The sequence below is a fragment of the Callorhinchus milii genome, unplaced genomic scaffold, assembly GCF_018977255.1.
Source record: "Callorhinchus milii isolate IMCB2004 unplaced genomic scaffold, IMCB_Cmil_1.0 Scaffold5, whole genome shotgun sequence".
NCBI classification, from domain to species: Eukaryota; Metazoa; Chordata; class Chondrichthyes; order Chimaeriformes; family Callorhinchidae; genus Callorhinchus; species Callorhinchus milii.
The window spans coordinates 22,608,597-22,634,338 of record NW_024704746.1 but is presented as its reverse complement, the minus strand read 5'-3'; the positions used below and the strand labels follow the sequence as shown (position 1 = coordinate 22,634,338).

Below are 25,742 nucleotides of genomic sequence, written 5' to 3'. Positions count from 1 at the left end.
TGGAAAATTGCTGTCTGCAAAAATACTCAGTCACCACACTTCAGAGTGAAATCCTGTGAAGCGCTTTGAGACATCCCGGTGATGTGACGAGACGCTCTATCAAATGTAAGTGCGATTATTATTTTAGATTCTCAGTCTCGACAGCCACGTGTGCAAAGGTCTAATAAGTGTCTGCATGAAAAAGCTTCTCCCTTAAAAGCTTCTCACCGTCTGCCCCAACTTATTCTCTTCTTCCAGGGACCCAGTAGCTCATGTGCAGTTCAGTTAACCCCTCTTTATCTTCCGATCTAACTGTGTCAACTCGATTTTAAATGACATTAAATCCTGTCAATGCAGCCCGGTGTGACAAGCGTATAACTGCGAGTCAACTCGAGGGCCAGGCTGAGATTAGCGAGAGACCAGCGCGTAGGAAAGAATGAGACGCTCATGGGAATCAGGCAAGAAATGACGTTAATAGATTAATAGCGTCAGTTCCCGAAGCAAATTGTGTCACCCCGAGTTCAACAGCAGAGTGTGGCTGCTTGTAAAAACAGCCACCGATAGACAAACAACAGCGGTAAACCTCACAGCATATTAAAAAGGCTACGGAAAAGGTTTATTTTCCAGTGTTTTGACATCAAGGGAAACCGGGGACCCGAGACAGCACGCTGACTGATAGGAGAATGCTTCCATATGGGGGGAAATGTGCACACAAACTGCTGCAGCTGATGCTATCTGCCGTGAAAAAAAAAGCAGGGATCAAAGAAAAGCCCCGAGCCCAATGCACAGCAACCGTTGTACGCACGGCAGCCCATGTAAGCTCTTCAGCGGAGACCAAAACTATTTGGCATCACTTAGTGCATTAAAAAACGATCGACACGACTGGGACAGCAATTACATAGTAAATCGCTATTGTGAAAACATTCGATGTGTCCTTTTCCGTGAGAGTGGGGGAGTTGTTGCGATAGGGATACAGCCCCGAGCTGAGGAAATGTCACTCCACAGTGCTTCCCGTCAAGAAAATAAAACAAAAATAAAATAAATTTCACTTTCTACGCTAATCATTACAATAATAACAATCCTGGCATTTGGTATAGCGCCTTATCACATCTTCGAGACGTCTCAAAGCGCTTCACAGGATATAATAATAATAATAATAATCCTTGCATTTGATATCGCGCTTTTCAAGTCTTCAAGTGCATTGACTGTATGTTTTGCTGGAGAAATGCAGCAACCAATTGCGCACAGCAGTGTCCCACACAAACAGCTGTGGATTGAGTAACCAAATATATTTTTTTTATTTATTTTTTTTACTTTGAAGGGATTATTACCCTCGGAAAAGCGATCCGCCAATCGACTAACAACCGGGTCCCTACTTACTGCCGGGTAAACAGAGGTGTGTGTTTTTCTAATGTTCTTCAAGCACTTTGGTTATCAACCTGTGCATGAACGCACGCATTTCAACGGCGGGGATGAGGGGAGGAGAACGATAAAGAAGGGGTTAACTGAACTGGTTGTGTGTTTGAGGAGGAAAATGTCATCCATAGGGGTGAAAAATGCAATATTTCAAACCATGCAATGGCTAATCGCATTTAATCTGATACGAAGCATCAACATCAACAACAACTTCCATTTATACAACGCTCTTCACTCAGGATAGTGTCTCAGGTCCCTGTGTATCCTATTTGTTTGCCCATTTATCCCCAATTGAATTTGACTGCAACTTCTTCACCCCTCCCGGGAGAATTAAAACACCAGATAACAAGAGTAAAACAATAGGGCTAAAGACTTCAGGACAGGATGGCAAAGCGTTTCCTTCCAACACTTGAATCGGAAAACTCTCTGATTTCTCAAGTGGCTGCAGCACTAAACAAACTCAGAGCTGGTTTTTCTAAAGTGTGTTCTTTATCTGCCGTGACTCTTTGGCCAAGACAAATCTAAACTGCCCTTGAACATGAAAATCAACAGACAGAAAGTTGCTCTGTAGTTTCTGGACTAGACCCAAACCTAAGCCCAGCATCCTCGTTAATTGAGAGCTCTGATGTTTTACTCAGAGTCAAACCTCACTGCAAGTCACTCAAAGAGACCAGGGAGGAGGAGCATTCATTTTATATTTCAAAAAATGACAGAAAATGGCAGTAATAATTCGGTCACTCCATCCACGGCTGCTGTGTGCAGTTGTCTGCTGCGTTTCGCCCACAAATATGCAGTCACTAAACTTTACAATATATTCCGTGAAGAGCTTCGAGACGTCTCGAAGACGTGATAAGGGGCTGCATCAAATGCAAGGATTATTATTAAATCTAAACTCCTTTACAGGGGGAATGTTATTATGGGGGTTTGGAAGAAAGGATTTACAATAATAAGGTTCGGACTGGATTTGCCACCCAAGGCTATCTTTTCAGAGTTGAGGGGTATTAAGATAAACCCCCTATAAAAGCTACAGCTACAGAAAGATATTAATAATACTAAATTGACATATTTTGTTAGATTTTTTTTGGCAAGTGAACTAATCTAAGCTACTTCTAACCATTCATTGCTGGTTAACCTTCTACGGAAAGACAACAATAATTCCTGCATTTGTGCAAGAGGCCTACATTTGACAATAAATTGGTACTTTCTCTATTGCTCTTGTCTCAAAATCTGGCATCTGAGTCCTGCTCTCATTAAAGAGACTTACAATGCAACAATCTTGAACAATCTGTTCTCAATTTACCCAGTTATTAGCATTGGCTAATATTTGGGACATAATGGAATAGCCGAGAACAAAGAACATTATGTTAGGAATTACTGTCCATGCTTTGTAAAGTTCAGGGTTCACAAGGAACAATTGGCCATTTCATTTTTTACTTGACAAACGCTTCTATTACATACGGTCTCTACCCCGCTAAGTACTAAAGCATATCACAATGAGAAACGGCATTTGAGTTATAGCGACACCATTGCTCTAAACTGGTAGGAGATTGACCCCCAATTTGAGAAGTTGCATAAATCAAGCCATGTACAGCCAATATCTTGGGGCACCAGCATTAAACCTAATTTAGTGGCAGGGTCAAATCTTTATTCCACATTCCAGTGACCTTTCACTTCACATCATACGAGCAAGGCAGTTAAGCTTACCACTGTATACTGCTAAGTCTATTTAACAGCTTTTGGCCTTGAGGGGATTCTTCTGTGGTAAATGGATTTTTTTTCGAAAAGAAAGAAAAATAGAAAAGTTCAATTCAGAAACTCCGATTGCTGATAGTACAGTTCAGCACAGACTTTGCTCTTAAAAGCCGTCAGACTTTAGTACGTTCAGTCATTAGAACTAGGCTCCCCCCAAAATATCACTTGCATCTCAATTCCATTCTCAGTCGTAATGAATATTTTGCATTTGCTTTCTGCCACCGCAAAAGTGCTCCATTTTCCATGCCAGAACAAGGCTTACTAATTGAGAAGGGTTGGTTTGAAATGACCTGGCAACGCTTGAGTGATTAGTTGCTTTCCAGTCCACACGAGAGCGTACATACGCAATGCATGAGTGCTATTATTTAGGGTCCATCTGGGTCGGATGGGTTGTAATTCGGTGATCTCGCTGGTAATATATGGGCAGCAGGAAATGCGAATGTGGAATTCAACATAAACTTGAAACCAGTTGCGTTGCTTAATGGGGGTAAACTATTTTTTGAAAGAATTAAGGATCATTTTTTGTATCTTAAGACAGATGGCTCAGCCCCACTTCTTACAACGTGTAAAGTCTCTTATTTAGCAGGTGTGTGATTTGGACGTGATTTAGAGAGCGTGACTACGGTCAAAGAAATTCTTTAGGCTTGTGATCCAAAGAGAGATCTAAACAAGTACCTTGGCAGCAGTAAGTAACGTAAGAGCCATGGAGAATCTCAAAAGACAAGACTATGATCAGTGGCTGGGAACCTTAGGTTATATTCCGCCAGAGCTGAGCAGGTTAACGGGAGATCTGATTGAAGTGCTTACAACTGGGATGTCCTCCCGACGTGAAAGGCCCAACACAAATGCAATGTTGTTGTTGTTACCACAACAACAACTTGCATTTGCATAGTGCTCTCCCATCTTGTTCTGACCTGTTTGATCTGATTAATGTGCATAAAAAAACATGGTGATGTTTGGCAAACTTCAGTTGGCATCATCCATCCCACGTGTAAGGACTTAAGATGATGGTTCAGTATCCCAAGTACAGTATCACAGATCATCCACCTTTTCCCTTCAGTAATCATCTCTATAATGTATTCCGTGCCTTCTCCGAGCATATGATTTGTTTTCCCTGGAAGCTACCCAATGTCTCCTCCGATCTATCCTGCGTCTCTATGGTGTCTGTCTATTATGCCGTGTACTGCTGACTGCACACACAAAAGAATCACTCAGTAATCTTCCCTCCCCCCCCCATGTGTTATCCACAACATTTGAAAGGCGGGGGTGGGGGGAGGAAAGTGTGGTCACGCAATTTGTTAAAGTAACAAGGTGTGAAGCGTCACAATTGCCTATTGATTGGTATAAATACCGGATCTCCAGGAGTGCCATTACTAGACAGTGCCAGGGCTCGATCTGCAGTGACAAACACTAAACAATACGCATGTTTGAGAGCAGCAAACCATGAAGCAAAGACAGGTGGTCACTGCGCTGTGGGACAGATAAATTGTCTCCTCTTGAATGACTGTCCAGTATCACGCCTGCACGGCCAACTCCTGGTAAAAGACTGTTGACTAACTATACAACAGTATTAGATTCCCAACCGGATGGCTCAAGTTCCAGCTCACAGAGTCACTGACCGTCGTCCACAATCTTACAACAACACTTAACATTTACAGAGTGCCTTTCATGTCGGGAGGACACCTCATAGGGGGGGGTGGAGAGGGAGAAGAGAGGGAGAGCGGGAACCAGCAACAACAACAACAAAATTACATTTATAGAGCGCCTTTCACGTCGGGAAGACGTCCCAGAGGGAAGAGACCAAAATTTGTCTCAGCTAAACTGTTCTGCCTCTTTCCAGCCCTTTCCAGCAAGGAGGTCAGCAAAGATAATATGGAACAAAGTTGGGAAAGGATATAATAATATACAATCGTTGCATTTGATACAGCGCCTTATCACGTCTTCAAGACGTCTCAAAGCTCTTCGCAGAATATACTGTAAAGTGAATTGACTGTATATTTTGTGGGCAAAACGCGGCAATCGTTCCCCAGACTGTTCAGATTGTGGAAAGCTTGATAATAAATATAATACTTAATGCTTATGTTTGATGTCATGTTAAACATCTCAAAGTGCTTCATAGGTAATTGCTATGAAGTGCATTTGACAGTGTGCTGTACTTATTTTATCCGCAAGTGTGTGACACTCAACCTATGACACTATCCATTCAAATAACAAAACGTGCGTCAAATAAAATTCGGATCAACCCAGGCAACAACCGAGGGGAAAAGGTGAAGAACACGTTGAACGTGAGGTGACTTACCGCCAGGTAGAGCATGGCGTACAATGAGAAAGAAGCATGTCCTGAATAGAACGACTTCCTGCAAAACAAAGCAACAAAAAAGGTGTTAAGAATCAAACTCTTCTGCTCCGGACTCTAAGCACACGGTCAGCACCAACTACTCAGCCCCCTGATGATCAACCTACACGGGGCGAGAGAGGAGAGGAGAGGAGAGGGGAGAACACTGCCTAGATCACGTCAGATAACGTCAGTGGAGTTGTGTTGATTTTTCCATTGCACTCGTCGTGGGATAAGTGCACGTACTCAAAGTGTCCAAAAGAACTCCCATTGTGTGTAACGTGGTCTGGGTATCAATTTTAAACACACTGTAAAAGCTAAACAGGCGATCAACCTAGTCAGAGAAGAGGCAGATATGGGATCTGGCAACTATTCCATGGTGCCTTCGTGGTCAGATTAACTCCTGAATGTCTGAATTAAAAATAGTGATAGTAATAATAGTCCTGGCGTTTGATACAGAGCCTGATCGCGTCTCCGAGACGTTTCAAAGCGCTTCACAGATTATACCGTAAAGTGAATTGACTGTACATTTTGTGGGCAAATTCTTTGGGAATCGGGGGTCACGCTGTCTTCAGGGCTCCGGGGAATATTTTCGGGAAACTGCGTTGAAAAGGAAAACCTTTCAGCGTTTCAGAACAAATTTGTCCAGCCGTGGAATGTTTAATGTTCGGTTAGGAAAAGGGAATGCTATCTGGCTTTGCTGAGTACTGGCCGGGCAAAGTCTGCCGCCGACTTCAATAGATGCGAGTGAACAATTCACAAGGGAAAGTGAATCAAGTTAAAGCCTCGATGGGTGAGACTTATTAATAATCTACCAACATACCGATTGATTTTCTTTTTTTCTTTTTTTTTAAAAAAAACAGTTTCGAAAACTTTGTATGCCTGAAACAGCTGTTTCCTTACTTAAAGACTGCACGGAAAGCTGCGATTTTAATCAGCTCTTTTCTAAAAAAAAATACATAATAAAAAATATATAAATTCCATATTTAGACTCCCCGGAGGCCGTGCAAGAAAAAAAATAACACTCGTCACAAACAGCTGTAATTTTCATTTAATTCCAGCAATGCTCAATTTCCCATTAAAACAAATGGCAATGGAGTCTCAATGGCTCCACCACAAATATGTAGGAATCCAGATACCAGGGACATAAGGACATTACTGCCTCTGTTGACTTACACAATCTTAGGGGAATTATCTCACAATCCCCCCCCCCCCGCCCCCCACCCCCCCCCCCCCCCACACACACACACACCCGCAGAAATACACCACAAAATGCACAGTTCTCTTGGGCACATCTTCTACCTGTTTGCACGTGAGGTCGAAATAGAATTGAACTGTCTCAATCAATGTGCTTTAAATCGTGTAGGAATCCACTCGAACATTTACGTTGCTTCTTTTTTTTGGGGGGGCGAATGAAATTTGCAGCGATTTCACTCATTCGCTCACTCACTCAGTCACTCGCTCACTCGCTCGCCCACTCATTCACTCACTCACTCACTCACTCACTCACTCACTCTTGCTCTCATCATTTTGGTCAAGCGCTCTGGGTCTCTACCCTGCCTGAGGGGCACTATATAAATGCAACTTGGTGTCGTTGTCGATTGAATGCCATGTCATGCCTTCCTACCTTGCTTCCAGCACTTTGCTTTCGTCCCCCCTGCACTCAAAGTTTGTGATGTAACCGTGGGAGCAGTTGATTGCTGAAAAGTTCGGGTTGCAGATATCCAAAAAGTGCGGCCTTAAGCGTCCGACGGACACCTTGGCAATGTCAGTGAAGGACTGGCTCATGGCACAGCCAAAGATGAAGCAGCCAACTTGTTTGTACAGAGCGGCCACATATGGGTTACGAATAAAGGACTTGGGACGTTCTTTCATGTAGTAGATACGGTAGCACTCTCCTGATACTATCTGTGAACAAAAAACACACACAATTATTCCTAAGGCTACTTAGCTTTTCCTGTGTACAAACTATGCCTTGAGGAGCTGAGATGGTGCAGCGTTGTAATCAAGCCCCTAATGACTGAAATATAATATAATGATAATATATAATATATAATAGGTAGGGAAAGGGGGACAAGAGGGAGGTTAAAGAGGTGAACTGTCAGGATCAATATGCTTTCATTGGTGCAAGAAAACAGGACGAAACCCAAAAGAAAAGACTAGGTTGTTATGTATTCGGAGGCGGTATTAGGGTTAGGGTCTAGCTTTACGTCTGAAGGTGTTCCAGAATTACCCACTAGAGATTCCCACATGCTTGCAAACGAAAGGGGTGTGTTTGACAGTTTAAACATTGGAGCAAAGCTGAATTAGTGGAAGACGCATTGCAAGAAAGAGGTACTTTGACACCAGCCATCTCAGGGATGGGTCTTAAACTCAGGAAGAGCGTGCTGACATCACACAGCGAAGGAAGTGACATCCTTGGCATTTCTTGCTCATATTGCACAAGAAGTGACATCGGTGCTGACCTGACAACCCAGAAGTCGGCCTTTTTTTTTCCCACTCTTTCATTAAAGCGGGGTCTGAGATATTGGACCCAGAAGAGCACATTATAACAACAGTTGCCCGAGATACATACACACACATAAATACACGTTACATATTTTAAAAACACAAAGAAACACAGTGGAATAGTTCAATTAATTATGAAAAGAGACACATTAAGACTCAGAATTAGTAACAGATTTCAGCTTCGGCCCCTTTACTTTTAAGCTGATTTGGAATAATTGAGAAGTGCTGAGAAATTGAGCGTGGGTTTCTGTGGGTTTTACTGCAGGCTTCAGGCACCATTCCCTTCCCTGAACGCAGTAGCCAGTAATCTAATCAACATCAATTCTGTAATGGCTAGAATTCCATCTCAGCTCCTTCCCCTTTAGGTATTATTAGGTCGGACAGGCAGTCCTCCATTATCTTGCTTAATATCTGACTTTACTAATCACTTCACTACCTGTATAGCCCAGCGGGTCAAGCAAGCATGTCTGGAGTTTAAAGAGAAACTCACAAAGCTGCTTCTGAGCTGCACAATGTATGTGCTTGGCCTGTCAGAGCAAGAAAGGCTGAACAATTCTTTGAAGAGAGAGTTCCACCGTCAATGCCTGGGTTTGAAAGATCAAACGATTTCAAAGGACCGTCATTAACATCCATTATGTTTTGAAATAAAGAGTTGGATTGAAGGAGCCACACCATTCGCACGAGGTTGTGGCGCGAGAGAGAAACATTTGTAGAAGCTTAAAAAGCACAATTCAACAAAGCATCGGAACAAGAAAGGACCATTGGGTACATCAAACCGCTCTTCACCCAAGTTCCACGCTGATCGCTGGAATAACGATTTAGCAACTTGAGCCATTATTAAAACAAATCGATGTTATGAACAGACAAAATGAGCCACTGATAGAATAATTGATCATTTCGTGTTGGGAAGGAGGGGGTTGAATTGTCTTGTAAGATTTACTGAGCCTGACAGTGTGAGGGGTTGAGTCAGTGTACAAAGCTGAAACGGAAGTGCCTCTCCATTAATGTTTGTTTCATTGATGCTGACATTAATCCAATTCCCTCACCGCATTCGTCCCTATGTCATTTGAATCATATTGACTCTCAAATACCTAAACGCAGAACACAAATGAATTACGTGGGAAAACACCCAGATTCATATTGTACTGTGTATCGGTCAGTTCTCAAGATACTTCACCGCACTTATTTGGAAACAGTGCAATATGGTTAGTGTGGTGTCTGCTTTTACCACTGTGTTTTACTCGACAATGACATTTACGTGGGAATCGCCAGACCAGTATGTCATACAGATTGGCGATGTTTAAAGTCAAGCACACTTTTGGGAGTCAAGAATTTGAACTTGTGCAAATCCAGCTAATTGGTGGCAGCAATGTTTCCTTCTCAAGCTCAGCAATACTGCAGTGGAATCCTGCAGTGTAGTGGTTAAAGCATCGCAAGTGAGAGGCAAGTGGGTTCATCCCTGGGCAGGGCAAAACCTTAAGCAAGTTTCTTTACCCCACACACCTCTGTTTACCTCGCAGTAAGTAGGAACCCAGTTGTTAGTCGATTGGCAGATCACTGTTCCAGGGGTATAATAAATTAAATAAAAATAAAAATAATTTGGTCACTCAATCCACGACTGTTTGTGGGGACGCTGCTGTGCGCAATTGGCTGCTACGTTTCACCCACAACACATACAATTCAATTCACTTTACAGTATATTCTGCGAAGCGCTTTGAGACATCTCGAGGAGATTATAAGACGCTATATCAAATGCAAGAATTATTATTATTATTATTATAACAATGCCTCTTAAGGCAGCAGAAATATCCTGAGTAGCGAGTGACTGACACAAACTCTGCTTACAATCACCTCTACCAAAGACGGCAGCGGGTTTTCAAAGTATATTTGTTTACACACTTAAACTGTCTCGTCGGCAGTCGGTAAACCAATCTTGTATATTCTTCGCAAAGATCGCAATCCAAACTGGATACCTGGGTTTCAAACCTCAGGTTTGCGTGAAAGAAAAAAGGTTCCGTTGGAGGAACACGATTTGATCGCCTTCCTGATTCTATTGAAAGTTACAGATTGGTGCTGTTTGCTCCATATGCGTAATGACACTTTACAACTCAAAAGAGGTATAACATGATTCAGGAATCTGCTATAGTCAGAGCATTATTGTTACTCCCATTCTGTAGCTCTTTTTGGACACCAGAGTGTCTTATGTATGTTTAGGTACATGGAAGCACTTGCATCTTTCCCTCCCTCTTTCTCTCTCTCTCTCTCTCTCTCTATCTCTATCGTGCCTCTCGTCACTTTGTGACAGTGTTTGGAATCTCAGGCAATCAGTTCAGTCAAACTTGGCCCCAGGCCAATTCATCCGGCAGTCTTTAAAGGCAATTTAATGAAAATCAGATTTGCTCAATTGAGTCCAAATGTTCAGGCTCTCGGCACCACAGAGGATGTTAAATTCTCACCCTGTCCACGTCATTTGTTTTGTCCCGATTCTCAATCCTCCTATTTTCTGGCGAGCAATATATTTGTGGCCAATTCAAATAAATAACAGGGGACTCGAGTTCTGTGGGCTCAGTTGGTGTATATTTTATCCAGTACAAAACCAATTTACTTTTAATCACGGCAAAAAACTCAATTAAGTTGAAGAATAGAGCTCTATGACAAACAAATGCTTTCCATTAACCTTTGACCGCCTGATTTTGCACCATCTAGATGTGGACTGGGTTGCACGCCAACAATAACAGAATAGATTGTGTAAGATAATGGCTGAATATTAAACTTTTCGAGTGCTATAATACTCAGAGGGGAATTAAACTTTGAAAGCTTAGAAAAAAACTGGTAAAATGGGGGAGATTGACATCTTCCTTCCCCCTTGACACATATGATTAAGAAATGTTCGACGAGCTCCAAGTGTGGGTTAAACCTCAGTTTTCTTAATAAAAATAATAATCCTTGCATTCGATACAGCACCTTATCACATGGTTGACACGAGACATCTCAAAGCCCTTCCCGGCATTCACCGTGAAGTGAAGTGAGGAGACTGTGCGTTTTACAGGTGGAAGCAAAGATAGTTTGCTGAGAAATGTAAGATGTAAGGGCGGTATAGAAATGCAAGTTGTTGTTGAAGATGTTTTGACTCCTTCTGGTACTGGGTTCAGTTCCACCGGTGCGGATTCTCCTCCTGCCTCTCCCCCAGGTGGCCATTAACCGTGCCTGACAGCTACCTGCGCACTCTGGGCGTCACTCCCGAGCCTGATCCCATATCCTCCCACGATCTCCAGACCTGCACGTCTTTCTCTGGACAGCGTAACCGAAGCGATTGAATTCTCCCCGCCCAACCCAGCGGCACCGAGCCCAATCGCAGCGCTCCTCCTTCGCAGGAGGCGCTTTTTCCTTTGCAAAGAACACTCTGTAGATTCTGTGGCCGGGAAGCTCTTAAATCTTTGCACGTTATCAAGAGGGAAAAAAAGGTATTGGACGGCGACAAATGGCCTCTATCTCTCTTGTTAAGGTTGCATCTAATGATTTGCCTAATCTTATGCAACGCTTTCAATCCTTCACCTCTCATTAGAGGTGCCAAATGGACTATGTACGCAAGCTCAGAACTACTGTACGTATGTTGAGGTTCCTTAAACTGATTTCACTTTGCTCCCTTACAGTCAACACTTAGTTTCGTTGCAGAGGCTTGGTTTGGATTTGGATTTGAACTCAATATAATAATAATAATAGTAATAATCATAATAATAATGATCCTTACATTTGATATAGCACCTTATCACGTCGTTGAGACGTTTCAAAGCGCTTCACAGGACAAACTGTAAAGTGGAGTGACTGTGTATTTTGTGGGCGCAAAGGGGGACCACTGGACACAACAGGTAAAGTAATATCACAAGATTGGTCTTCCTCCCCCACCCCCACCCCAATCCCCATCACAAGCTGCTTTTAAATGAGTTCAGCTTCAATTCAACCACCCTTCCTGGCAGTCTGTTCAAGTCGTTCATTACTCTCTCTCGCTCTCTCTCTCTCTCGTAAAGAAAACTTCCTGATATCTGTCCTGAAACCACCCTTTAATGATTATATCCACCTGTTTATAATACAATACAACACAATTTTCACTTATACAGTGCCTTTCAGGTAGGGCGGACGTATCAAAGCATTTGAGAGGATGTCAATCTCAAATGTAAGGATTATTATATATACCAGAGATCACAAAGAGAGAGAGAAGAAACCCTTTCTTCCCTTGATATGTGACTCTCCTTTTCAGACAGTAACAAAAGAGTATTCATGTGGATGCCTCAACACCCAAATCCCACCCAGAACGATTCCAAATCTAGTCACAGAGCGAGAAGATAAATTGAGGCTTTTATTTTTTTTTAAAAAAAGACTTATTTTTACTTTCTGTATCAAATTTCATTTCTGCTTCCCAGTTGAGTGAAAAATATTTCTCGCTGAAAGCCAACCACGAACCTCAGCATGAAAATATCCACGAGTTTCTCAGGAGACTTGATGGGATTTTATTTTTGGGTGGTGGGGGAGAACACATCTGCAGAATCATATTACTGTGTGACCTACACGTGACAAGTTCAAGCATTCAGAATTTGGGACTCTTGACAAAAAAAATTGGGTCGTTCACTTCATGGCTTTATGCGGGACATTGCTGCGAAGAAGCTAGCTGCCAGGATTGCTTAAAAAACAGTCACTACACAACAGTCGCCACTGTAAATGCTGTGTAGCGCTTCGAGACACTTTGACGACCTGATACGGCTCGCTATTATGATAAATATCGTTTAACATTGCGGGTTTGCTTCACCAAATGAGATGACACACTTGCCGGTGTTTAAAGGGAAGGTAGGATTTAAGTGGCATTGCTGGTGTAAATAGCCAACATTTTACAATCTGACAAACCTTTCAGGATAGGTTAATACTAATACGTTTTAGTAAAAACATACTCTGCCACGCCCAGGTTTGGAGTAAATCTGAGCGAAATGAAGTAACTTCAAAAAAAGCATGTTACTGAGCGTGCACAGCAGACTGCTCCCTAAACTCCTGTGAAACAAAGCATTAAAACGACGTAAGCGAAGGTAATAAAGTGTGTAACTGAATAGATTAATGAGTATCAAAGCCTCTCCGGTTTAACAAAGGTGTGCTGTTTTTTTTTTGTTCATTTGAAAAGGTTTTTGGAGCGCTGTGAGAAAGGTTAAAGTGGGATTAGGAGACAAACTCGGTTACTTTTAAATGAAAACGCCTCGCTTCTCCTGCCTGGTGCATGTTGATCTATCTCTCCTCTGAAAGGAATATTGGCCGAGAGCCAGGGAGACGGTGGCTTTTGAGGGCGCAAGGTTTTGTGGCTAAAATTCTAAATCACAATCTCCACATTTCCAGTGAGAATAATCGGTTAACGATCCAACAACACTTCGCAGAAGAGCGGTCACCCCTCTTCTTGGCAATTAGTCAAAACTAACAAATATTCACTGGAAAAGCGCAGCACTCCATTGCAGGTGGCTCCAGTCTCTCCCTCCTTCCCTCTCTCCCTCTATTCCCCATCCTCAAGAAACACAGATTTCTTATTTGTAGTACGTTGCAACAACAACTCGAGTATTGCCCACAGATAAACAGTTACTAAACTTGGCATCAGTTACCCATGAAGAGTTTAGTCCAAGCCTCGCGTACCCTTAACGGCTGGAGCTGTGTTCCAGAGTTGAACTAGTGTACGTATGGAGTCATGAGTAGCACAGTGGTCTTTCAAAGACATTAATCCACTGTTCTGTCAAACATTTACTGAAACGCTTTGGGTTTTGGAAGCTCGGGCCAGCAAGGGAAGCAATTGCCTCTGACTGGAAAACCAGATCAAGTGGAGATGAGAATCCGATGGCAGTATTTTGTTAGAAATGATGGCAGGAACTGAGGGATGGCTGTCGACCCCGTATTGCGTGCAGAACCAGGAAAAGAGAAACAGAGGAAACGAAAGCTAAAGGAAACCGCAAACTGAACCAGGACTTGGGAGTAATGTATAGAATGAGAAATATAATAACGCTCAGTAGAAGGAATGCTGACTCAGTTAGAGCACTCAGCGAGAGGAAAACCCTGGCAGATTCCTGATTCAACTGGGAACCGAAGGACTCAACTGCCTGAGCAAAAAGAAAATGTCTGAAGCGTATAATTCCACTTGAGCCTATGATGGACAATGAGTGGACAGAGTTGGCAAATTCTTAACAACATCCTTCATTTTGGAAGTGTTTTTCTTTTCAGAACTACAGAACAACGGCTTCAAAGTGAAGACCGAATGCAACAATTTGCCAAATTCTGCCCACTCAGGAACGCTACATAAATACAGTGAAGTAAATCGAGACCCAGGTGGGATTTTACCCCACAGGTGAACCGGCTGCTCTTTTCCATTGGTAAATATTGTACTTGCGATTCTATTCTTATTTTCTTTCCTGCCCATTGCTATTATTCAGGTTTAACCGCACACCCCCCCCCCCACCCCACCCCACCCCATCTCCATTAATATAAGTCATAGCGTAATAATAACAATAATCCTTGCATTTGATATCTACGCCGTACTTTCACCCGCAAAGCACAAGGTCACTACCCTTTACAGTATGTTCCGTGAAGCGCTTTGAGACGTCTCGAAGACGTGATAAGGCACTATATCCAATGCGAGGAATGTTATCATTATTATTATCATCAATGTATGATCGCTGTTTGTCGTTACAGCTCTGGAGATCAATCACAAATGAAGCCCACGACACTCCCAGGAGGGTTGCCGTTTTCTTCCCATCATTGGGATCATGAATGTTCCCTTTGGAAACTGGACTGGTTCGTGGTATCGGGATGTCAGGATGCGAGGATTCTTGCTGGAGGGATTTCTCTTCAGCTCGCTGTGCCCTTGCGTTATTCTAAGATGAGTGTGTTATTCTAAAGCCCTCTTGCAACTTTTGATGACTCAACTTGGCTCGAGAATGAAAGGCAAATCAAGCAACGAAGGCGGTACTTTCACTCGCAGACAAAACCGCATTTCATCTCTCATGGTGGCCCTGTTCAAGATACTGACTCCCAGTCCGGGCACGATTGGCAAATCATATTATATTATTATTATTATTATTATTATCATCATTTTGAAATCCGTCGGATTTCACCCGGGCTTTTTCTTTTTAAGTGGAGCGTTTCATGCGAGCGAGAGTTCCATCTCGAGCAAAGAAATAAAATCTGTCAATGTCCTCTCCTTCTTCTCTCCCCCCCCCCACCCCCACCCAACCTCCTCTCCCCACGCCCACCCACCACCACGGACCTCGCCTCCTGCAAGACGACCACACAACAGCACTGAGGGTGTCACCGGGAAGTGTTTCACGCGGATCGCCCTGACCCCCACTTTCGAGGCTTTGGGGGGTGTGTGGGAGGGGGACGAAGGGAGGGGCGGCAAGAACGGTGCCGGGGGGGGGAGGGGGGAAAGGGGAAAAACCCATCCACTCTGTGAGAGTTTCTGTAAGAGGCTGCTGCAGTGCTGACATCATGTCCTGTAGTATCCCCTACAGAAGTGATAATACTTTTAACAGTTTTAATGGATACGCCAGGTCCACCTAATAACCCTGCACTTACGCCAGTTATACTACCGTATCCATAGCTGGTCTCTGCCATCATCCAGAAGTGCCTTAGGAACAGAACTATGTGTGACTGATCACAAGGCAGTCATCCACCCTGAGGACCTCAGGTGTGTGTTGTGTGTGTGTGTGTTGTGTATGTGTGTGTGTATGTGTGTTGTGTGGGTGTGTGTACGTTTGTGTGTATGTGTTGTGTGTCTGTGTGTGTATGTATGTGTGTTGTGTGGGTGTGTGTATGTGTTGTGTGTGTGTGTGTGCTGTGTGTGTGTGTGTGGGTATGTGTGTTGTGTGGCTGTGTGTGTGTGTACATGTGTGCATGTATGTGCAGTGCGCTCAGTGTCTTAATTGAGAACACACAGGGCCCTAATGAGGGCCAAAAATCCCAGCAACATCTCAAATATCACGGGGCCCTGGATGTGCTGTAATTCAGCACAGCTGGACCGCAACTCGAGTCTCAGTCTCCGTACTCAAAGGCTGTGTTGCAGCACAGATATGTTTTCAATGAACAGTACATAAACATGTTAGAGGTTCCTTTGTAAATTGTAGCAAATGCTTTTTGGCTTAAAAAAAAAGCACTTACGCCATAATTCTTTCCCCTCTCTTCTCTCTCCCTCTGGTTTACACATCTCATTAACATCTCTAATTATTACAGACTCTTGCCACTGTCTACGTCTTATTCTCTCCATAGCAACCCTGTGGGCCTCCAAGTTCTATTATTTCTGCCGTTCCGAATGCACGCTGAAATCGTCAGCAGCTGCGTCTCAGAAGAAAGCTCTTGTTGCTCTTTTTTTTTTAAACCCGAAATCCCCTTGCAAATAAAAATGACTACTGAACAGCAGCGTCTAACATAAAATACAGATGTTAGATATTTTCAAAGTTCGGTACCTGCATTCTTGGATAGGATTCATATTTGCTAACCTGCCCAGGCTCACCCCATTTGTATGGGTAATAATCCCTTTAAAAAAATAATAACAAGAAGAATTTGGTCACTCAATCCGCCACTGTTTGTGGGACGTTGCTGTGCGCAATTGGTTGCTTTTGTTTCGCACACAAAACATCGTCAGTTCACTTGTATATTCTGAGAAGCGCTTTGAGACGTCTAGAAGACGTGATCAGGCGCTATATCAAATGCAAGGATTATTAGTGTCAATATTAATATTTGTGGTACAGGACTGACTGAGAGGAAACAGAATTAAATAATTTTAAACACACTCTAATGCTTTTCATTTCAAATAGCTCCTCTTTTGGTCTCCAGAAAAAAATGTGGAAAACAGCTCATAAATACTGGCCTGGTCAAATGAGAATATTTTGTTCCTGTGTACTTCCCATGCACATAGTATAAATGTATATCTGTGGAAAATCTCTGCAGCAAGAAAAACTTCAAAGTAAAGTTGCTTCTACTCTTGCCCGACAATGTCCCTCAACCCCAACCTCAGAATTTCACTCACACTAAAACCTATCTGTCCCACCCATCGGTTGGGTGAGCTTTCAGCCATTGTGGATTTCAAGAGAGAAGTACACGGGTAATATAATAATAATAATCCTCGCACTTGACACAGCGCCTTATCACATCTTCGAGACGTCTCAAAGCGCTTCACAGGATATACTGTAAAGTGAATTGACTGTACGATTTGTGGGCGAAACGCGACAGCCAATTGCACACAGCAGCGTCCCCACAATCAGTCGTGGATTGAGTGACCAAATTATCATTATCATTAAATTTTTTTTGCCCAGTTTATTTTAACTGAGAACTACAGCCATCACCTTCCAGAGGTTATACCGTTCAACAATGTTCGGGGGCTGTTTCGGAGTTCTTTATCGAATGCTGCCAATGCTCCCTCTGTGTTTCGTGGCAAGCTTAATTTTCCACTGGCAGGAATTCCCCGCTTTACATAGCGTACATTCCTGACGGTACAGAGGAGGAGGCTTTAAAATCGACAGGACAAGTGACAGAATTCAAGCTACCCACTTGCAACTTGCGTTGCATCCTGCGAAATATATTCCGACTCCTGTGGAGTCCGCTGTGCGGAGGAGGGGAAGGGGAAATCAGGCACCATGATTTCACTAATGAAAGGCTTGTGCTCAAGACATGAATCGTGCACAGTAATTGGAAACACTCTTTAGGCAGGAGCACAATGGTCACCGTGGTGGTCAGGGTGGCTTGAGTGTCTTATACCCTGGACAGACAGGCGGAGAAGGGAAAGGGATCGTGGAACGGTTTCAGGGAATCTGCAGATCCCATCATGTGCCTTTCTATCGGATGCAACGCCACAGAGTTTTTTAAACTGTAATATTAACTCTCAGTGTCAAATCCTTTTTTGGAAAACTTTTGTTGTGCCAGGGATTTTATGGATTGATCAGCTACAGATGTACAACTCCTTTTCCAAACAATTTGCTTTCCTCTCCTTCCCCCACCACCCCCACCTCCGCCTCACCCCACCCCAAACCCCCCACCCCAAACCCAAACCCCCCCACCCCAATCCCCAACCCCTCACTGTTCCTCTACCTCTTCCGCCCCAGCTTTTTTTTAAAAACAAATGTTTTGACTTGAATAAAGACATTTCGCTTTTCTTGGGTTTGGGTTTTGCTGAACATTTGGCATTTTTTTTGATAGAGGACATTGAGGTCCACATTAACGGACTGTTACTTTGCAGTGAGAGCTGCTGTGTGTTCAAACAGCCAGACATGTACTCCCAGGTTCAGCCAATTCACATAGTGATGAGGTTGCTATAGTTTCCAATAACATAGCAAAGGCTCACCAGCAAAAAAAAGTGTTTTTTTTTCCTTTTCCTTTGGAACTTTGCCACTGTAGTAGTTCAGGAGACATTCCTGGCAACGACTTCAAAATGGGTACGTTTAAGGGCAGGTTATTTTCATTTAATGAGATTTTAAATGTGGTTTTCTCTCATTGATAGACTACGTTCAAACAACAACGGAATTAAGCTTTCAAGTGGGTTATTTTCAATGGACGTATCGAACGGCTTTTCAGATTTCTGTGCTAAATCTCAGCATTTCTACTCTACACTGTTATCCCCCCACCCAAAAATATACAATTAGGGGCATTAAACTGCCTTTTAAGGAGGACAGGAAGCATTGCTATTTGGAGATGTTCCCTAACAGCAACTCAGTGAACTCGGGCTGTATCCACGGGATTGCTTTCACCTCCACACATGTGAATGGAAGAGATTGTTTGATGGGAAATGTGAAACATTCATTTCAATCTGTTTCAATGGGAACAAAACTTGCATTTAGATTCAAATCAAAGTAGCTTACAGCCACATGAGATGCATTACAGGTTTCTATTTCTGCAACCGTGGTAGGAATGGGACAAACTTGTACTCCAAGACACTGCTGACGACAGTCCCGGGCCACCCTGGCTCATTGGCAGGACTCGGAAGGACAGACCAGTCACTGGGGGCAGGGAGTCAGGCCACTCAGCTCCCGTTAACCCTCCAACCCGCGGCTGGACAAGCAGCGGGGAAGCTTGCCAGACAGCGCTCTCAATGGCAGGCTATGAGGTTTTAGCTGGTTAGACTCCAGCTGTTCCCCCAACGCACACTCTGGGGTCCCCAAGCCTTTGGCTCTTACCAACCTGCGCCTAAAAATGCCCCAGAATTAGGTAAACAGGATGCATCCGTCTGGTGAGACAGTGCTCTTTCTGTTCCAAATCTCTTGGATTTCTACTTGTTGTTGGCACGCGTGGAAATCTCAGTTTGGTTTGGAGACTCTTAAGCGTGGTGATGGGTTTCCACGTGTGTCAGACACCCGGCTGACCTCAAAGAATTGACACAATTACCGTTATTTGCGTACATTTTGCCGACAAAATACGCAGTCGCACCAAGTTACAGGAAAATCCCGTGGAGCACTTTAACATTCGTCACAACGTGAAAGGCGGTGAATCAAGCACCAGAATCATTATGTTATTATTCTCAATGATCTTAACATTTAACTTTGTCTCAAGAGGGTTTTTGTCTTTGTGCTCAAAGTGCTGCCACTTGTAAATCATCCCGTCTTCCTCAATTGTAGTCAGAAATCTACATTTTTTTGTAGGCGTTTGCCAACAATTAATTATTAGTATTTATTTTTATAATAATCCTTGCATTTATTAGAACTGATAAAACTCCTTATCACAGCAAAGCCCTTCATTTCTTTACTGTAAAGTGTAGTAACTATGAAGTTGGAGGCAAAACGCGGCAGCCAATTTGCACACGGCAATGTCCCACAAACATCCACAAAGTGAATGGTTAATTCTTTATCCGGGTGGGCGGTGTGGTGTGGGGAGGGGGGGGGGCAATAGTTGGCCTGGACACTGGGAGAGAAAAACTCACTTCTCTCTTCGAATAGTGCGAAGGGATCTTTAACGTCCACCTGAACTGGTACAGTCAAGCCTCAAGTTTCACATCTCATCCGAAGGAGGGTTTGCTCTCAGCTGGCAGACNAAAAAGGCACAACCGATTTTGATCAAAGTTGAACAGAGACTTACAGAGAGGATGGTGGTTAGAATACCAGCAGCACAAAGCACAGCATCACTGATTGTGTCTCCGTTCTTATAGGGGTACTTGATGCTCTCGTCATTGCAGTAAAATCCACGTTTATAAGGTTTGATGGTGCTAGTTTCGATTACCAGGAATGGAAGGCCAGCTGATGGAAAGGACGACAACAGATACAGACAAGGCAAGGGTAAGTAACATCGACAACAAAGAGCTCAGGAGCACAACTGCTACAACAAAGTAAAGTGTGGCATCATTGAACAAACATGTAGGATATCTCAGAATCCCCTCCCCGCTCCCCACATCGTTGCAGCTTAATAGTGGACCTCAAATTGTATAGAGTTGCAACATTTATTTTTTTCAAGCATCGAAAGAGCATTCTTACAATTAGCCCTGAAGCACGATGAGCTAGCGGAGTTTAGGGATGTGTGTGAGTAGCTGTTTCTAAGCGTTGCCACGGTGGGTTAGGGCTCGTTTCTCCCAGAATGCGAGGTTTGGATTGTCATTCAGACACTTATTTTCCCACTGGTTTTGTATCCATCTGGTTGTTGTTGTAACACATAGCTGTTGTCTTGCAATTCACACCCTAATTAGTTCAATGGACCTAAAAAAAACGGCGTCACATTAGCATGTGAACAAGCCTGACTGTTGGGCTAATCTTGTGCAGGGTGGAGCTGGTAAAGGAGGGTGTTGGAAAAGTCATGCCTGGAGGTGTCAAAGACATGGGTGTTGCTTTCAGCTACGCTCGGGGGAAGCAGTGACGGAGATGGAGTAAAAAGAGCCAGCCGGGATGTAAAATGTAAAGGAGAATTTCCACTGGCGGGTGGGTCGGGAACCAGGGGACATAGATTCAAGATAATTGGCAAAAGAACCAGAGGGGAGACGAGAAGAATTTTTTTTACACACACACACAGTTGTTACGGTCTGGAATGCGCTGCCTGAAAGGATGGTGGAAACCGATTCAGTAACGACTTTCAAAAGGGAATTGAATAGGTACTTGAAGAGGTAAAATTTGCAAGGTTATGAGTGGGACTGATCGGGCAACTCTTCCAAAGCGCCAGCACGGGCACGATGGGCCGAATGGCCTCTTTCTGTGCTGTAATATTCTATGATTCTATGAGAGTTTAAAGTGTTGAACAGTATGTTAGAGTGAACAACAAGAGAGCAGTGCCTGAGGTGAGGAAGCGATGACGTGAGCCGGCCAGGATAGTCACAGTTTTGTCAATGTTTGAGTTGGAGAAAGTTAAGGGACATCCACGACTCGATCTATTAGATCAGTCGTGGTGCTGGAGACGAGGACAGGAGGGTAGGAACAGGGCACGCCATTGTGGCCCAGCTAGTCAGTCCGAAAGTCTAAAAAAATTCCTACATTTCCTTTTTATCCCCCTACATTTCTTGTTCTTTGGAGATTTTGCTCAAATTTCTGTCCTCTCCACTTCTTACAACTGCATCGTATCGCCTTGGGAAGTCCTCCCGACATGAAAGGCGCTATACAGATATGATTTGTTGTTGTTGTTGTTAATATTGTACATATAACAGGAAAGAAGTCTCCTTTCATCTCTGCGAACCGGGTTCAACTCTCAAGACTCTGAAGACAACAAGTCTGGTCTCCCTCATTTGGACTGTTTAGATGAAATGAGTTTTGGCAGCGTCTCAGGCTCTCACACACTTTCTCTCTCTTTCTCTCTCTCTCTCAGAGAATGCTCCACAAAACATTTTGGTCCATCAAAAGCTATCGGTGGTGAAAGAGAGTGTCATGAGTGCAGCTGTACTGTGTGTTTTCTCAGAGTCCGGGGGCATCGAGAACACTTCTCGAGGGTTTAAACTAACCTGTTTCGTCAGTGACGGAAGTAAATCTGTTCCATTTTCCTGGTTCTAGTCAGGAGACGGTCAAACAGCATATAAAGCAACAAATGGAATTGTACTCTTCACTTACGATGTGATACTACTCTGAGCCACACCCACCCCACCTTTTGCCTAAGGTCCAGAATTTACATTCAGGGCCGACTTGCCATCGTAAGATGCCGTTTGAGATAATTGTAAGAACGTCTTAAGATGCTCCACAAAATATGCAATGCACAGTCTTACGTGGAGCAACATGAAGCCAAGAATCAAGAGAGAGAAACAGAAGTCACTGGGAACACTCAGCAGATCAGGCAGCATCTATGGAGAGAGGAAAGTGACTTAAGGTTTCAGGTCGATGACCTTTCGTCAGAGCATTCAGGTCATGGACCTCAACTGTTAACTCACTTCCCTCTCTCCGTAGATGCTGCCTGACCTGCTGAAGTGTTCCCAGTGACTTCGGTTCTAATTCCAGATTTTCAGCATCTGCGTTATTTTGCCTTTTTGTTCCATGAATCAGAGATGAATTGCTGTTGGGAGACGCCACATTCTACCTTGTCTCAGCTGGGCTGTGCACCAGCAGATATAAACTTACACAAGCAATTGGCAGTAGTGTTCCCACTGCTAAGAGCATGAAGTTGGGTATCACACTTCTCTTAGAGCTGTACTTGATGCTGTCGTCATTGCAGTAAAACCCTCTTTGATAGGGAGAGATGCCTGCGATATTTATGACTGCAGCTGGAAGGATAACTGCACAGATAAAGAAATAAACGTAAATGTTACAAATCTGCTGATCAGATTCCAAACGGACAACGAGAGAGAGAGAGCGAGAGAGAGAGAGAGAGAGAGAGAGAGAGACCTGTTCAGGTTGGATTTGTAACTACTACATGCTTTTAATTTCTTTTGATTAAATTAAAATAAAAAGAATGATAAGGCAGCCAGCGATTTAATTCCTGAATAGAACTTCTCGTCGTCAATTCACAAAGGCGGAAAATAAAAGTCAAAGGCCCAGTATCATCATTTTTTTTCACAAACAGGCACTGCAACAATAAAAACGCTGACTTTAAATTAAATTTAATTTTTGTTGAAAGCTATCGATGAAGTGAATGATCACAGGCTCTTTCCACTCATTGGTGAGTCCAAAACTAGAGGGTATCAATATAAGATAGTCCGTCATAACCCATCAGGGGAATTTGGGAGGAATCTCTTTATCCAGAAGGTGGCGAGAGTGTGGAACTCACTGCCCCAGAAGCTGTGGTTGAAGCAAAAAGCATCAATATATTTACGAGGAAACTTAACTAAATGCATAGTTGAGGGAGAGGGAATAGAGGCGTGTAGGAGAGGGGAATATTTGGGGCGGGGGCTTGTGTGGAGTATAAACCCCAGCATGGACTAGTTGGGCCAAATGTCCCATTTCCGTGCTGTATCACTCAATGTTACTGTTTAATACTTATCATGGGGGTGGGGGAAGGAGGGGAGGGGAATGATAGCTGAGTATTCATGCTATTCAATGTCTTTCACAGAGTATAACACGATCATAGGAGAGATATGGATGAAAAGGGCCCTTCAGCCCATTTGATCTCATCCTTCCAGAACAACCCTGGGATGCCCACAAATCAAGCACCGGCTTTTCCTGGGGAAGGAGCCTTTGATGTTACTGAGCCTTTATGAGAGAAAGTCATGACATCACCAACACACAGTACATTATAGCACATAGTTTATCATAACAACAGGAGTTGCCACTGTTCCTTGGAAAGCACATCTTGATAATTAAATAAGTAGGGATAAAATACTGACAAATACAGAATTACTGCCGGACACAACTTAAACCAGGATTGAAGATAAGGTCGCAAACCACACGCAAGTTGTACGGCTCATCCTCTAGAGCCAACGTGGACAATGGGGGCCGCAAGTCAGCCATTCCTGCTCTGGGATGTAATGTCAGTCCCCCTCGTTGTATCTATTGGTGCAGTGAATGGAGGTGTGAGAGGAGGTATTGTCATTGGCAATGAATACATTGGCCTAATTCCATGTAACCAAAGGCGCTGTGGAGGAACACACACACTGGACCTAATCAATGTTGAACCATGATTGGAGTTGGCTAACCTATCCAACAGAAACAATTACGATAAGTATACGTTTAAATGAAAAGTTTCCAGTACAGGGACACTGACCATCAATGATGCAGTGTGTGTGTGTGTGCGTGCGCGTGCGTGTGTGTGGGTGCGAGTGTGTGGGTGGGTGTGTGTGCGGGTGTGTGTGCGCGCGGGTGTGCGCACGTGCATGTGGTGGTGAGGGTGAAGGTTGCAAGGCTCCACAGGCATCAATAGCAATGTAACCTTGGACCCAAGACTGTAAGAGGTAGCAATAACATAGATGTTTTGTTTCTTTTTCTTTGAACAATACTTTAATTTAGAGGATTTATTGCTCCCCTGTGGCAAATGGCTTACAGACCTTGAGCTGTTAAGCTGTGGTACACATGGTTAATTTCCAGGCATCGCAATTTTGTTTTAAAAAAAAAGCACTTGTAGCAAAGCAACTGAGCTCGTTGATTGAATGGTGCCATGATTTACATTGTGTTCGACTTGGCCCAGTTCATTATCCATCAGGATTCACTGCTCTCTTACAAGCACCTCTCACCATTGATCTATGTACAAGGCGGAGCAGGCTTTGGGTGGAAAACGGGAGAAAAACAGGCTTTGTTATTGCAAATTGTTAGATCTGGCAAAACAGGATTTTTCATCAAACGAGAAGTGTTTATAAGGGTTTTCCAAAAGTGAATTGTTTTGGAAACGGACCAGAAATAATGTTGCTGCTTGCGCACAGACAGGTGCAGCAACCGTAGGAATGGCAGCAGATCCGAGCCACAAAGCACTCCAAAACCTAGCCGCAAAGGTAGTGATTTGCCTTTACAATTACTCAGTGATCGATCGCTTCCTGTTCCATCATCTCTGACCTTTATATTAATGATAATAATCCTTGCATTTGATATAGCGATTATCACGTCTATGAGACATCTCAAAGCGCTTCACGAATACACCGCATGTTTTGTGGGTGAACTGTTTGTGTCCCACAAACAGTCGTGGATTGAGAGACCCAATTTCTTTTTTAAGGGATTATTACCCCCGGAAAAGTGATCCGTCAATCGACTAACAATCGGGTTCCTACTTATTACCAGGTAAACAGAGGCGTGTAGAATAAGGAGACTTGCCTAAGGTTTCCCCCTCCACCGGGCCCTCTCGCCTGCGAGGCGAGTGCTCTACACTACAGGACTCCACAATTTGAATGGACTGACCTCTGCTGTACCCTATAATCAGTGAGTTTGCCGATCGATGCTTTTGGCAACCAAATTCCATAATTCAGAGCGTTCTGTGAACCTTAAAAAGGTGCAAAAAGATCTAGTGGGCAACATAACAGGGAACCTTATCTTTATAGATCGCCCTATATCGGTTACTTTAAAGTACAGTCATTTCCCACCATCATGACTTGTCGATGAATTTCAGTTTTCTGTGTACATTACCGTAAGGGGCACTTTACATAAGGGCGTATTTTCTGTGTTCATATCATTCACCGGCTGATCAGAGTAGATCGCTTTTTTCCCTTGGGGGAAATTGAAAGCTTTCTCATTCAGCATTGCATAAAATACTTGTCAGAAAAATTAATTTTCACGGCACTTTGTGGGACACCGCTGTGCCCCGAATGGCTGCCGAGTTCGCCCACAAAATACACAGTCACCGCTCTCTATACTTTGTCCTGCGAAGCGCTTTGAGACGTTTCGACGATGTGATTAGGGTGAGGTTTCAAATACGAAAGGATTGCTATTAT

General features: G+C 43.5%; 1 protein-coding gene across 2 annotated transcripts in view; it reads right to left on the bottom strand.

Moving 5' to 3' along the window:
• plpp3 (phospholipid phosphatase 3) overlaps positions 1 to 25,742 on the bottom strand; it is a 71,467-nt gene that overhangs the window by 19,762 nt on the left and 25,963 nt on the right. The window contains 3 exon segments of one of the 2 annotated variants that reach the window (NM_001292760.1): positions 5,447 to 5,504; positions 7,110 to 7,390; positions 22,513 to 22,667. In NM_001292760.1, the coding sequence (NP_001279689.1) occupies positions 5,447 to 5,504; positions 7,110 to 7,390; positions 22,513 to 22,667 (494 nt within the window). 2 annotated transcript variants of the gene reach the window in all.